We start from the raw sequence: 15,862 nt of genomic DNA on the forward strand, positions 1-15,862 counted from the left end.
TAAAATTTTTAAAAATCTGAATTGGGATCTTAAACTCACTTTCACAAAGTAATAAGGATGATTCCCTTTCAATTTTCCAGCTTTTGAACTCTGCAACACAAACTCCTTCCATGCTTTGTATATATCGTCAAGGCCGAAGACCGAAGAGCCCATTAGGGCTGGATTCTGTTGACATTCATACTTGAGCACACCAAACAGGACCTTCATCTGGGAGTCTGAGCGTTGGATCTGTTTCGAAAGAATAATTTTGAGAAACCGTTGAATGCCACAAAGGAGGACTCATAACCTCACATGCTACAGGGTACCACTCCTTCATTGTCGCTGAGTCACCTGGAACACCCACCTGGGTCTACGTGCATCACGTGGACCACTGTGGTTCAGGTCACTCACCATCACTTTCTCAAGGGCAACTGGGGATGGGCAATAAATGTTGGCCCAGCCAGCGACACCTATGCCCTGCGAAACAATGTGAAGCAAAATTGCCCCGCACTAACTAGAAATCATTCCCTGTTAAAAAGTGGGCTAACTGCAGCAAGATGTGTTCTCCATTGCAATATCTCCTCTCCTTTTACAGTCCCTAGAGACAGTGGATGGACTTCCTTCCTGTGCCACTCCTAAGGAGACAACAGTCCAATATGAGGCCCAAATGCCCTGCCTTGGAAGAGATTTGAAAAGGAGGGTGTGTGGGTGCTCAGGTTTTTCCTCTCCTTTCATTTGGCTTGTTGGAGACACTGTTGGGGGGTGGGGGGACCCATCACTGACTTTGTGGGTGCCCCTTCTCCTCTTTGACCAGTCTGAGGCTGGTGGCTCCAATGGGCCTTTGCATTTTCTCAATGAGGTTTCACAGGCGCCCCCTCTTGGTAACGGTTTGCTATGACGAAGCTAGGAGGAGACAGCTCACTCTGTAAGTCTCGTGTCATGCATGTGGATGATGTGAACCTCCAGGAGAGATGACTGGGCTGTGAACAGTGCCTCAGTGCTGGGTGTTGGCCTGAGGACACTAACCCTGGAAACAATGACCACCCTGCCGGAGGACTTGCAGGATTTTTTTGCTCCTCGGATGAGCAAAGGGTTGGCACTGTGTGTGTGCGCGCGTGTGCACACACATATATACACGCCTGTGTATGTGCATGAGCGTGTTTGTGTGTGTACATCTGTGCATATGTATCTGTGTATACGTGCATTTGTGTGCGTGCGTGCGGGGGGGTGGTTCTGATGCTGAATTTCACTGTCAAGGATGCTCCCAAAGTGAGAGATTGGATCCACCCTATTCAGTGGCTCACTGTAGGTCATGGCCCAGCGTGGTGCAATGGGAGCACACTCTTGGGGGCCCTGTGAATGGTGGATGTGCAGCCGAGGGCACACACACACTGCGTGATGCCTCTGTGAGCATGGCAGTGATGGTTTGGCACACGGTCCTGGGGTGGGCACTGCAGCTCAATGCTGGAGGTTTGCCTGGTCTTGGTTGTGGACAAGAGGCACCCCCTGCTGGGGAAGAACAGGCCCATCCTGTAGGTTCACTCCACTCCAGTGGAAAGCTACATGGGAAAGAGGTGAAATGTTACAGTGAGGAAGGTGAGGTGCACCGGTGTGAGCATACAGGCTGTTTGAGTCCAGTTTGTAAAAGGAGTGGGTCTGTGGTGAAACTGTTGGTGACCATTAGAGACTGCCTACTGTCAGACAGCAGGGGCAGAACGACGGAGCCCCGGTGGGTAGACACATTTGAACAGAACGCTCCATAATCCTTCTCAGTTGTCAAAAGTCGAAGAGGGCCAGGGATAAAAGTTGATACTGCTCTCCGTTCTTGGACTCGGCTTGCAGGGGGAGATCATGACCACTGGGCCTGTGGACAGACATTGTAGGCTCTGCTGGAGGGTCTTCAACCACAGGCTGGAGGCCCCAATGAGGAGGATTTTGGCAAAGCCCTTCTCTAGGCCAGGAGGCAGGGATGCAGTGAATGGTGGCAGAGCCAACAGTTCCAGTCAATTCAACCTGATAAAACAGGCAACAACTGCCCTGTTACCCTCTCCCTGCCCACATGCCAAGAGCCCAAACACTCTTTCCTGATAAAACAAATGATTTACCTCCATTTCCCTTTCAGTATGTGATTCCAATCGGGGCCAACACCAGAGACAGCCCTGCCTCAGCCATGCCCAGGCCTGGCCCACTCCTCCACAATCCCCAGTCTGGATGCTTACTCACAGAGTGCTTCAGAGAATATCTCCGAGAATCAAGTCCACTGTCCCATAGCTGAACATTTCAACTCCCCCTCCCACTCTGCCAAGGACATGCAGGCCCTGGGCCTCCTCCATCGCCACTCCCTTACCACCCGATGCCTGGAGGAAGAACACTTCACCTTCCACCTCGGGACCCTCCAACCCCATGGCATAGATATGGACTTCACCAGTTTCCTCATTTCCCCTGCCCCCACCTTACCCCAGTTGCAACTTTCCAGCTCAGCACCATCCTCATGACCTGTCCCATCTGTCAATCTTCCTTCCCACCTATCCTCTCCACCCTCCCCTCCGACCTATCACCTTTACCCCCACCTCCATCCATCAACTGCACTCTCAGCTACCTTGCCTCCAGCCCCACCCTCCCCCTCCCATTTATCTCACCACCCCCAACGTTCCTAGCCTCATTCCTGATGAAGGGCTTTTGCCCGAAACGTCGATGTTCCTACTTCTCGGATACTGCCTGACCCGCTGTGCACCACTCTAATCTTGACCACAATCCCCAATTCTTCCCCGATATCAGTGGGATGAAGGGAGCGGATCAGGAGAATCGATTGGATTGGAGCCTGGATTCAGGGGAAGTTTGCAGGGTCATAAGGCAGAGGAAACTGCAAAGGAAATGCACAAAGAGATCAGCAAATGATTTAAAAAAAAGACATCTTGCTATTATTGAGCTGAAAGCAGGTTTCGAGATGGGTGGCTTCAGCTCATGCCAACCAATGGAACATGGCCTGAGGACATCCTGCAGTGCCTTACAGCAAGTATAAAGTGCTTCCGAAATGTAGTCACTGTGGGAAATGCAAGAGCCGAGATTTGTGCACAGCAGGGTCATTGATGTGGTCATGACCCTTGGGCCTGCTTTAGACACTTTGTGTGAGGGACAAACAATGGCTAGTGGACTGGCAAGAACTTTCCTGGTCTTGTTTCAAACGAGAGCTGTGACACTGAGCAAGGAGGCAGACGGGGCCTCAGCTGAGTCTCAGCACCTCCAGCAATGCAGGACTCCCTCAGTCCTGCACCAACATCTCAGCTTAGATTCTCTGCACTGGGGTTTGAACTCAAAACCATCGGACCCCAAGGGAAATAAAGTGTCACTAAACCAAGAGCGAGCATTTACAACAATCACTGTCAGGGCAGAGGTATTCCAGGTTTATCCGCAGTATGGTCCACACAAAAGGTTACTAACCTTCCGGAAGCTGCTCGCTTTCCCGGGGAATTGTGGTGCAGCCACGTTCCGCATCCTCACTATCGGCCGTAATCCGTTTCTCTTCGGAATAAACCGTAAACTGGCAGGAGGTGGTAAGGCTTTTTGCTGCTGTTTCCGTTCCAGTTCTTTGTTCAAGATTGGTTGCAGCTGTACTTTTGAGAGGTGATTCCTGTGTTAGTTTTCAAAACAAAAACTCCTTTATCACCTTCCATTTACAATATCATATCATTAAAATAGTAGATAGCACAAAAATAAAGGATTTGACGAAAGGTCGCAAACCTGAAATATTAACACTGATTCTCTTTCCCCAATGCCAGCCAACTCGCTGAATATTTCTCATGTCTTCTTTTTACATTTTTTTCTAATTTATTCTTTCATGGGATATGGGCACAGGCATCATTTGGTAAGGATAGCATTTTTTGCCCATCCCGAGCTGACCGTAAACTGAATTTCTTGTTCGGCCATTTCAGAGCATAGCTGAGAGTCTGGAGTCACATGGAGGCCAGACCAGGTAAAGATGGCAGAAAAAGGGCTTTCGTGAACTAGATGAGTTTTTACGTCAAGCCGTGATAGTTACTTAGTGTTACTGAGACATCTATGTTTTGAATTTAAACTACCCCATGGTGGGATTTGAACCTAAATTTTGGTTAGGACCTCCAGATGACTTAACCTCTGGCATTCCCACCAAGTCTTCCAGAATCCCAGGGAACTTTATAAATCAGGTTTTAACCTACATTTAACAGCTAAATTTGCAACATAAAAGCACCCTGACTTAAGGAATAATGTTAAACACAATTAAGCAAACTTTTCATTTTGAATTATTTTTTCCCGCCAGAACCCTGCTATTTCGGAATAAAAACTGAAAATGCTGGAGAAACTCAGAAGGTGTAGCAGCATCTGTGGACAGAGAAACAGAATTACTGGGGATTGAACCATAGAATCATACAGCACAGAAACAGACCCTTCGGTTAAATTGCCCAAATCACCGACCAGACATTCCAATCGGACCTAGTCCCATTTGTCAGCAGTTGGCCCATATCCCTCTAAACCCTTTTTATTCACATATCCATCCAGATGACTTTTATATGTTGTAATTGTACCAGCTTCCATGCACATCCGTGTGAAAAGTTACCCCGGGGTCCCTTTCAAATCTGAGGAAGTGTCACTCAACTAGAAACGTTAACTCTGATTTCTCTTCACAGATGGTGCAAGACTTGCTGAGCTTTTCCAGTAATTTCTGCTTCTCTTTCTCATTTACAGCATCTGCAGTTATGTCAGTTCTTCTTTTAAATCTTTCCCCTCTCATCTTAAACCTATGCCTCCTAGCTTTGCACTGCCCTGCCTTGGGGGAAAAAAAATAGACTTTGGCTATTCACCCTATCCATGACCCTCATGATTTTATAAATCTCAGAACAGTGGACTCAAGTCATACTGAACTCCTTCACACTCTTCATCTCTGAGAAATCTCCTGTCTTTAATCATTCTTCCAATACACAATGTGTGAAGAAAATTTATTATTTCTTTCCACATTATCCTTCTACATGCTCTCCTGCAGCTTGAATTCCTCAATCATTTCTCCACAAACAGATGAATTCCACTTGTATCTTTAATCATTATTTTATTTCAAACCTCTTAAGTTTTAGTTTGTTTTAAATCTTCTTTGTCAATGGACTAAATGTTTTGTTTACCTTAAAAGAATAACTTTAAACATAAATAATATGAGGCCTTTCATCATGTAAAAAGGTGTAATATAACTCATCATAGCCTTTTGTCAATATATGAATCTCCTGAAGGAAATGGTTAGCTTGGGAAAAATAACGTTTTGCAGATTTCCCTGTGAAACTCAGCTGTGTGATTTGTTCATTCATAATACTTTTTTTAAAATATGTTAATCAAGGAAGAACCTATACAGGTTTGAAGCAATTCAGAGAAAGTTTACCAGAGTTACACTGGGGAATAGGTGTCATTTGTCATTTGAGGAAAGGCTGAACTGGTTAGGACTGTACCTGGTGGAGATTAGAAGAGTAAAGGATCACTTTATTGAAATACATAACGTCCAGAGGTGTCTTGATGGAGTAGATATGGACAGGATGTTTTTTCCTCTTTCGGGAGAATCAAGAACTAGGGGAACTAACTACGCTGTGAAAAATTACAGATCACCATTTAACACAGATGAGATGGATTCTTTTCCCCCTCAACGTGGGGTGAGTCATAGAGTCATAAAGATGTACAGCATAGAAACAGACCCTTCAGTCCAACTCATCCATGCCGACCATTTATGCGAAATTAATCTCATCCCATTTACCAGCACTTGGCCCATATCCCTCCAAACCCTTCCTATTCATATATCCATCCAGATGCCTTTTAAACATTGTATTTGAACCAGCCTCCACCACTTCCTCTGGCAATTCATTCCATGCACACAGCACCCTTTGCATGAAAAAGTTGTACCTTAGGTCACTTTTAAATCTTGCCCCTCTCACTCTAAACCTCTGCCCTCTAGTTCTGGAGTTCCCAACCCAGGGAAAAGACCTTGTCAATTTACTCTACCCCTGCCCCTCACGGTTTAATAAACCTCAAAAGGTCACCCCTCAGCCTCCGACGCTCCAGGGTAAACATCCCCAGCCTATTCACCCTCTCCCTACAACTCAAACCCTCCAACTTTGCCAACATCCTTGTAAATCTTTTCTGAACCCTTCCAAGTTTTCTTTAATACCCTTCCTATAGGAATGAGACCAGAATTGCACACAATATTCCAAAACTGGCATAATGAATGTTCTGTACAGCCACAACATGACCTCCCAACTCCTATGCTCAATGCTCTGACCAACAAAGGAAAGTATTCTAAATGCCTTCTTCACTATCCTATCTACCCGAGACTCCATTTTCAGGAAATATGAACCTGCACTCCAAGGTCTCTTTGTTCAGCAACACACCCCAGGACCTTACTATTAAATGTATAAATCCTGCCCTGGCTTACCTTTCCAAAATGCAGCATCTTACATTTACCTAAATTAAATTCCATCTGCCAGTCCTCGGCCCATTGGTCCATCTGATCAAGATCCCATTGTAATCTGAGGTAACTTTCTTCGCTGTCCACTACACCTCCAGTTTTGGTTTAATCTGCAAACTTACTAACCATACCTTCTACGTTCACATCCAAATCATGTATATAAATAACCAAAAGCAGTGGACCCAGCACTGGTCCTTGTGGCACTACACTGGTCACAGGCCTCCAGTCTGAAAAGCAACCCTCCACCACCACCCTCTTGTCTTGTCCCTTTGAGCCAGTTCTATATCCAAATGGCTAGTTCTCCCTGTATTCCATGTGATCTAACCTTGCTAACCTTCAACCTGAAGGGGTGGTGGAAGCAGAGTCTTTGAACAATTGTTCAATTGAACACACCCACACAAACATGCACACAGTCACACAGACACATACAGTAACACAAACACACTAATTCACCCACAGACACAGTCAGATGCAGCCACAGTCTCGCACACAGGTCACAACATCACAGGATCCCTGACACAGAAAGGTTCTTAAACTGTGACTGAGTTTGAGAGCCAGAATGGTTCAGGTTATAGTGATATGACAGCTTAATCCTTACTGGATACCAATCTTCTGCACCTCATTCCAGACACATTTTCTGTAGTAGAAAAGCATGTTTTTCATGAACGTTGTCTCCGTGATGTAGAAGAAAGACTTGAGCAGTTGTACCACATAGGTGCCCATTAACCAAACGAGAAACTTCGCCAGGATTTCTTCACGCAGCTGGTGCTCTGATGCAGGAACAAAGTGCGGCACTGGAAGACAAAAGAACTCCTTTAGATATAAAAGAAAGTTGGGTTAAACAAGTGCAAACATGAACAGGCACTAGACTTACATCTACAATAATCAGGCACATTCAGGCTGTCAGTTTGGATCACACAAATTTAATTGAGTTTAAGATCGTCTCCAAAAGGAATTAGGATCGATGGGTGTTTGTGACGTTGTAAAGATTGTTTCAAGTGTCTATTAGCACTAATCTACAAAGCAGCAGCTCCATAAAGGTAAAAGTCTACTCATGCTCCAACTGCAACAGTGCATGGCACAACAGCACCTCTCGCTGACATGCAAAGATTGAAAAACTGATCGTAGATTTAACCTAACGAACTTAATGGCCTTCAGCAACACATTAGTTGTGAGAAATGAAACTGGTTAGTTCTAGATGGCATGATGAGACAATTAATCATTGAATCCCTAACGTGGAAGCAGGCTATTCGATCCATCAAGTCCACACTGACCCTCTGAAGAGCATTCCAACCAGACTTACCCCATCCCTGTACTCCTGCATTTCCCATGGCTAATCCTGCACATCCCTGGTCACTATAGGCAATTTAGCATGGCCAATCCACCTACCTTACCCATTGTCAGACTGTGGGGGTAAACTGGAACACCTGGAGGAAACCCATGCAGACACGGGGAAAATGTGCAAACTCTACAGTCACCTGAGGCTGGAATCGAACCAGAGTCCCTGGCACTGTGAGGCAGCAGCGCTAACCACTGAGCCACCATCCACCCCAAATAGTTTAATTAATAGAACATAGAACATTACAGCGCAGTACAGGCCCTTCAGCCCTCGATGTTGCGCCAACCTGTGAAACCAATCTGAAGCCCATCTAAGCTGCACTATTCCAGTTTCATCCTTATGCCTATCTAATGACCATTTAAATGCCCTTAAAGTTGGCAAGTCTACTACTGTTGAGTTTGATTATGGATTACCTTTGGTTAGCCGAAGCCATGTACAATCATTCACCCTCATCTTCCACATTAGCTCACTGCAAGAGAATTTGTCAAACCTCCCCAAGGAAATAAACTTCTTCACGTTCTTCAGGAACCTGCATTTGTTGTGGTTGGAGCCCCACAGTTCATCTGGTACGACCCTGAGCAGACATTCTCTCACAAATCGGTGGACCTGAAATGGACTGCTGTGCTGCTTCAGCAAATGCAGCAAGTCTATGTCCGAGCCAGGAGAACCTTCAATCCGGTCCGAGTCTATAGACACAGCGACCTTGCTGTTTGCTTCATGTTTCATTGCTACAGCTTCAGGTAGATGACCTGTCTGAGACCATAGGTCAGGATGTTGCAAAGCTGTGAAAGGGTCCGCTCGCTCCTCCAAGTTGCTTTCAACAGCAGAACCATGACCACGAGGATCTGTTCTCATTGAATTATGATCCTTTACATTCTGACTCAATAAGTGACCCCGTTTTGGAGTTGGGCGAATGGTTTCACCAATAGGACCATTAGCTTTTGACTCTACATCATGACTACTGCAATCCACCTTTCTGATGGGAAAAGAATTTGAGCCAATGTTTCTCACAACACGTGAAGCACCAAAGATCGTTCTTCTTTTCCGGACATTCACAAAGCAATTTCTTGTCAACAGCTGCAGATAAGGGCACTTCTTATGATTCTCCAGCAATCTAAAGAAAATGTCTCTCATTTGCCAGTAGCGCTTTGGAAATCTCTTCTTTCTCCAGTAACTGTTAGGCTGCACCTGTATTTCCTTCTTCTTAAATGTATCACTGTTCAAGAAGATAGATTTCACCAGCCTTTGACTGCCTGTGCTGAACCCCTGTAATTGATTTAGTATAAATGCGTTTGGCAAACATTCCCTGCGATTAGTGCAATACTTTATATTTCCTCTTTCAATATAAGTTGTAGCCCATTTTCTTCTATTCTTCGTCGGTTTGGCATTTGTAGAGGTTTGCGATGATTGTCTAGCACATAGAGGGCTTGGGAAGAGACTACCTGTTCCTTCACACTGTCTGAGTGCATCAACGTTCTTTCCAGAAGTAGATTTACCAATTTGCATATTGCTTACAATTCTAGCTGTGAATCTGCCACCTTGATTAGAGTCTCTGATTCTAACTTGGTCTACCTCCTTACTCTTTTGTTGTTCTCCAGTATCTGCAACTGTTGGGTTATTACCAGTCCTCTCAGAATCATGTCCTCCCATTGAGTTTTTAGCCTGTGGCCTTGTCTGCTCTGAATTTTCTCTTTGAGCCACAACAGGATCAACAGAAGAAATAATCGCTTCATTACACATGAAGTATCCAGTCCTATTGCTTTCAATTCCTCCTTCTTCAATCACTTTGGCTGCTTTGGCAGCAGAACCTTGTGTTTTGTAGCCTACTCCAGGGCTTTCCTCCCCTGTGCTCACACGTGCGCTGTATTGGAGACCTTTGGGTTCACATTTATCGATGTTACTACCTTTTCCTTTCCATTCACAGGCTCCATTACTTGGTCGATCAGTTGGCATGCTAGATTGCTCAGTTATTTCTGAAGGTTTATTTGACTTACTTTCCAGATCTTCTGTTGAGTGAACTGCTGCACCTACCACCCACCCTGACAGCTGCCTGTCCTTTGACCTCTTAGCAGGAGGCACAGCGTCATCACCACTCTGACATCTTTTCAGCGACTTTACATCCGCAGTGACCTTTGATGGCCACCTGCTGACAACACCTTCGAGTCTAGGCCTCTTGGTGGGTTTTCTCTCAGGAACACTTCGGGTTCCTCGATGTATCTGCCTGCTAGACACAGCAGCTCGTGTTCCATTGGTGGCTCCTGCTAATCTCTCCTTCTGTTTCCTGCCCTTTGACAGGATCCCTTTATAAAACTGGACTTTCTTTTGGACACACTTTAATGAAATATTGCACCAGTGTTTGGCTGGGTTCTGTCTCAGCCAGGTAGAAGGGAGTTTAGTGCCACTTGCAGTGAGGCTATAGATGGGAACTCCGCACAACTGAAAGCAGCAGCTTGGTGGAACCAGCATAAACAGCGAGCAATGCTCCAACAGATACATCATGACATCATCTCCAATTCGGCTGAGCAGTGTTTTCCACAGGATGCTGTTCTTGATGGTAACTGTGGTGGTATTGGGTTGGTAACTACAGATGTTGGGGGCTGATCGAATAGGTATGAAGCTTGATTCGTTTACACATGCGTAGCCAAAGCTTAGCACATTCCTTTTTCTCTTGTCACAAATCCTCTGAATTACTCGCAAAACCACATCACCCTGTGCAGATAGCTGAAAAGGAACCCGAGAAAGAAAGCAACAATCAGGTAGGAATTATAACAAAGGAGTCACCAGTGTATCACTACCTCATGGAAATCTTTGATAATCTTACAGAAAATTGTGAGACAGATCAAAAATATCAATGCACGTTTCTTATCCTGATCAAATTTCACGTTGGCCATCAACTTGTTTGACCACACGGTAAACGCATTTTCCATCGTCAACAAGTCCAGGCTTGAGACTGAAACCAGTAGCTCCTGATACAGAGCGAGGGAACCTACCACTGCGTCATTACAAACTAAAAATAAAATATGGATTTATAATATCTAACTGCCAGGTTTCCTAAATGACTATTCGCAAAACTGGGCAGAATCCTTTTCTTGAAAAATATCTCAGACAGTTGCGAGTCTTTGGAATTTCCTTCCTCAAAAAGCTGTGATGCAGAATCTTTAACTAATTTTAAGGCAAAGGTAGATTTGTTTTGATTTGCTTTATTATTATCACATGTGCCAGATTTTTGATTACCAAGGGGATAAACAAAAATTGGGTGATATAGGAATGGAGGGTTGAGGTTAAAATCAGATCAGTCATCATCTTATTTAATGGCAGGGAAGGCTTGAGGAGTCTTGTACCTTGTCCATATGTATCCTTGCTGAAAATGTGTTGCTGGAAAAGCGCAGCAGGTCAGGCAGCATCCGAGGAGCAGGAGAATGCGCTTTTCCAGCAACACATTTTCAGCTCTGATCTCCAGCATCTGCAGTCCTCACTTTCTCCTCAAATGTACCCTTGGTAGCTTAAATCTATGTAGAGTGTTGCTTCTGATTTGCAATGATGCTCACTGTGGTGAACTTAAATGAGTCCGCCAGCTAATTCTGGCATAATCTCATCACTGTTAAAAGCAGGAGTCTCTTTTTTATTATTTCATTCATAGGATGAGGGCATTGCTGGTCAGGCCATCCCCAGATGCCCAGAGGATAGTTTAGGGTCAACCACATGACTGTAGATCTATAGTCAGATGTAGGCCAGACCAGGTAAGGAGAAAGTGAGAACTGCGGATGCTGGAGGTCAGAGTCGAGAGTGTGGTGCTGGAAAAGCACAGCAGGTCAGGCAGCATCCGAGGAGCAGGATTCCCCCTCGAATTCCTCAGATGCTGCCTGACCCGCTGTGCTTTTCCAGACCAGATAAGGACAAGCTTCCGTTCATAAAGGATATTAGTGAACCAGATGGGTTTTTGTTGACAATTGACAATGGATTCATGGCCATATTTACACAGATTTTTAAAATGAATTTAAATTCACCATCTGCTGTGACAGGATTCGAACCCAAGCCCTCAAAACATTAGCCAAATCTTTGAATTAACAGCTCAGCAATAATATCACTAGGCCATCACCTGATTAGATTAGATTCCCTGTAGAATGAAAACAGGCCCTTCAGCCCAACAAGTCCACACAAACCCTCCAAAGAATAACCGACCCAGACCCATTCCCCTACCCTATATTTACTTCTGACTATGGGCAATTTAGCACGGCCAATTCACCAAATCTGCACATCTTTGGATTGTGGGAGAAAACTGGAGTACCCGGAGGAAACCCACGCAGACATGGGGAAAACATACAAACTCCACACAGGCAATCGCCTGAGACTGGAATTGAACCTGGGTCCCTGTTGCATGCGAGGCAGCAGTGCAAACCAGTGAGCCACTGTGCTGCCATCATTTCCTGCTCAATCATCCAGCAGAAGGGTTGTGTTGTTTAATCAGAAGCCAGTGTAGGTCACCTAGGCTGGAGATGATGTATGAGTCATAGTTGGTACGTGTTAGTTCATGCAGCAAAGTTTGGACCACCTGAAGTTTACTGAACATAGAATGTGGGAGACCAGGCAAGAGTGGTCAGGAGGGTATGTAACAATGGCATGGATGAGAGGTCTTAGTAGCAAGAACAACGGAGACACAGGGCAGGGATGGGCAAAGTGGAAATACCAGCTTTACTGAAGGATATGCAAGGAAACTCATCCTGGGGTCAAATATGGACCCAAGACTGCAACAGCATCAGACAGTCACCTTAATAGGGATAAAGCTACAAAAGCAAAATACTGTAGGTGCTGGAAAAAAAACTCAGCAGATGGGGCAGCAGCTAAGGAGAGAAAAGCAGGGTTAATGTTTCAACTCCAGAATGACTCTTGTCAAAGCATTGAATTCCAAAGAGTCAAACTGCACTCGCAACGTTAACTGTTTCTCTCTATCCACAGCAGCTGCCAGACCGGCTGAGTTTTCTTTAGCAATTTCTATGTCAGATTTCCAGTATCTGCATGATTTTGCTTTTGTAGCTTTAACCCTATTTCAGTCAGTGTCTAAGATAAAGGCAAACCGGCTGAGTTTCTCCAGCATTGGTGACATAATAGAGGTTTATAAAATCATGAGGGGCATGGATAGGATAAATAGAAAAAGTCTCTTCCCTGGGGTGGGAGAGTCCAGAACTAGAGGGCATAGGTTTAGGGTGAGAGGGGAAAGATATAAAAGAGATCTAAGGGGCAACTTTTTCACACAGAGGGTGGTATGTGTATGGAATGAACTGTCAGAGGATGTGGTGGAGGCTGGTACAACTGCAACATTTAAAAGGCATTTGGATGGGTATATGAACAGGAAGGGTTTGGAGGGATATGGGCCGGGGTGTTGGCAGGTGGGACGAGGTCGTTTTGGGATATCTGGTCGGCATGGACTGGTTGGACCGAAGGGTCTGTTTCCATGCTGTACATCTCTATGAGTACAGTTGGTGATTGGAGAACAGAGATCGCAGTGGGGACTTTGAAGAATGTTTTTTGTTTGCTGACCCAACGCTTAAACTGCTGGAGATTTCTGCTCAACTGGGACTGAACGTCAGTCTAACCTGTGGGTCTGGGGGAATATCGAGCTGAAAAGTGTTTGATAATGTGTTTTTTTTACAGCATGCTGCCCAGGGACATAGGGAAAGGGAAAACAATACAAACATTAAATCCCGCCGAACAGAGATCCCCTACGTCTTAGAAAACGTGAGCGTGGCGTCTTCGAAATGGCATTTAGCCTTAATATTCCGCGCTGCAAGAATCCGGCGCTAAATTTTCAGGCAATCCCAGCAGGAGGGGGGTGGGGAAGGTCCGAGGTGGGGAGTTTGAACTCGCCCGAGTCTCCCTCTGGGTTTATACTGGGCTGTTGTGAATTCTCAAACATGCCCCTGTCCAGTACAAGACTCTGGGAGGCCGCGTTACTGTTGCTGGGGAGGGCTGGTTTAAGGTGTTCCTCCAGCCCCCCAGTACCTGCTGAAACGTGAGCGGCCGGCACACAGCCTTCGCTTGCCCGGGGACACAGACGATGAGCTGGGAGATGAAGCGCCGGTAGTGCCCGGTGTCGCTGGTTTCCATCAGAGCTGGCGGGGTCACTCCTGCCGCTGCGCTGATCTCCTCGATGAACTGCTGCAGGGAACGCACGGAGGGATAGACGGAGGCCAATAGGCCGAACAGCCTGGTCTCATTCATTGCCCTCTCTCTCTCTCTCTCTCAGCGATCAACACTCGGCACTTCCCTCTCTCTCTCTCTCCTCCCTCCGCCCCGACCAACAGCATTCATTCCCCGCCCACCCTCTCACTGGAACCCCCCAGAAACACACAGCGCAGAGGAGAGACCCCTTTGGCCCATCCAATCCGTCCCATCCAAAATAAAAGACCTCAGGTCTGCACCAGTCCCACCTCCCAGCACACAGCCCCCTAGCCTTTAATGTTATGACGTTTCAAATGCTCGTCCAAAAGCCTGTGAGGCCATAGTCTTCCACCACCCTCCCAGGTACTGCCTTCACATTTCTCACCACTATCTGGGTGATTTGTCTCTTCCTCAGGTACCCTCCAAACCTCCTGCCTTCCCTTAAAATTGCACACCCCCTGCCCCCATTACTGACCCTTTAACTGAAGGGAACAGCTGCTTTCTATTCACCCTGTCCTTGCCCCTCATAACTTTATACACTTCTATCTTGTCCCCGTCCCCAACTTTCTCTGCTTCAAAGAGAACAACCCATGCCAATCCAGCGTCTCTTCATAGCTAACGCACTCGATCCCAGGCAACATCTTGGTGAATCACCAATGCATCCCCTCCAGTGCAAACACACCCTTTCTATAGTGTGCTGACACAGTACTCCAGCTATTGTCTAAATAAAATTCTGTACGGGTCCAACATAAGACTCCATGCTCATATTATCTATATCTCAACTGATACAGGGAAGTGTCCCATATCCCTTCTTAAGTATCCTATTAATATGTCCTAGGAGAAAGTGAGGACTGCAGGTGCTGGAGACCAGAGTTGAAAAGTGTGTTGCTAGAAAAACACAGCAGGCCAGGCAGCATCCGAGGAGCAGGAGAATTGATGTTTCGGGCATAAGCCCTTCTTCAGGAATGAGGCTGGTGTGCCAAGCGGGCTGAGATAAAAGGTAGGGGGGAGGGGCACTGGGAATACGATTTGTGGAAGGAGGTGAGGGTGATAGGCCGGAGAGGGGGTGGGGACGGAGCGGTCGGGAAAAAGATTGCAGGTCAAGAGGGCGGTGCTGAATCCGGGATTGGGACTGAGATAAAGTGGGGGGGGGGCGAGGAAATGAGGAAGCTGGAGAAATCTACATTCACCACGTGTGGTTGGAGGGTCCTAGACGGAAGATGAGGCGCTCTTCCTCCAGGCGTCGTGTGGCCAGGGTCTGGCGGTGGAGGAGGCCAAGGACCTGCATGTCCTTGGCGGAGTGGGAGGGGGAGTTAAAGTGTTCAGCCACAGGGCGGTTGGGTTGGTTGGTGCAGGTGTCCCAGATGTGTTCCCTGAAACGTTCCGCAAGTAGGCGGCCTGTCTCCCCAATGTAGAGGAGACCACATCGGGTGCAGCGGATACAGTAAATGATGTGTGTAGAGGTGCAGGTAAATTTGCAACGTATATGGAAGGATCCATTGGGGTCTTGGAGGGAGGTGAGGGGGGAGGTGTGGGCACAAGTTTTGCACTTCTTGCGGTTGCAGGGGAAGGTGCCGGGAGTGGAGGTTGGGTTGGTGGGGGGTGTGGACCTGACAAGGGAGTCGCGGAGGGAGTGGTCTCTCAGAAATGCTGATAGGGGTGGGGAGGGAAGTATATCCCTGGTGGTGGGGTCTGTTTGGAGGTGGCGGAAATGACAGAGGATGATACGATGTATCTGGAGGTTGGTGGAGTGGAAGGTGAGGACCAGTGGGGTTCTGTCCTGGTGGCGATTGGAGGGGTAGGGTTCAAGGGTGGAGCTGCGAGAAGTGGAGGAGATGTGGTGGAGAGCATCATCCTGCCACCTTCAGGGACCTGTAGACAAACACCCTCAAGATCCTCTGAACTTGCTA

General features: G+C 46.6%; 1 protein-coding gene across 1 annotated transcript in view; it reads right to left on the bottom strand.

The window, feature by feature from the left end:
* Nucleotides 1-14,053, bottom strand: part of tert (telomerase reverse transcriptase) — a 62,274-nt gene extending 48,221 nt beyond the window's left edge. The window contains exons 1-5 of the mRNA XM_072560500.1: nt 13,794-14,053; nt 8,207-10,514; nt 7,053-7,248; nt 3,421-3,610; nt 40-228 (exon numbers count right to left, since the gene is read on the bottom strand). Of these exons, the coding sequence (XP_072416601.1) occupies nt 40-228; nt 3,421-3,610; nt 7,053-7,248; nt 8,207-10,514; nt 13,794-14,012 (3,102 nt within the window). The 5' untranslated portion in view covers nt 14,013-14,053. The remainder of the gene's footprint in view (nt 1-39; nt 229-3,420; nt 3,611-7,052; nt 7,249-8,206; nt 10,515-13,793) is intronic.
* Between the last annotated feature and the right edge of the window lie 1,809 nt (nt 14,054-15,862).

Source organism: Chiloscyllium punctatum, chromosome 41 (genome assembly GCF_047496795.1).
Source record: "Chiloscyllium punctatum isolate Juve2018m chromosome 41, sChiPun1.3, whole genome shotgun sequence".
NCBI lineage: Eukaryota > Metazoa > Chordata > Chondrichthyes > Orectolobiformes > Hemiscylliidae > Chiloscyllium > Chiloscyllium punctatum.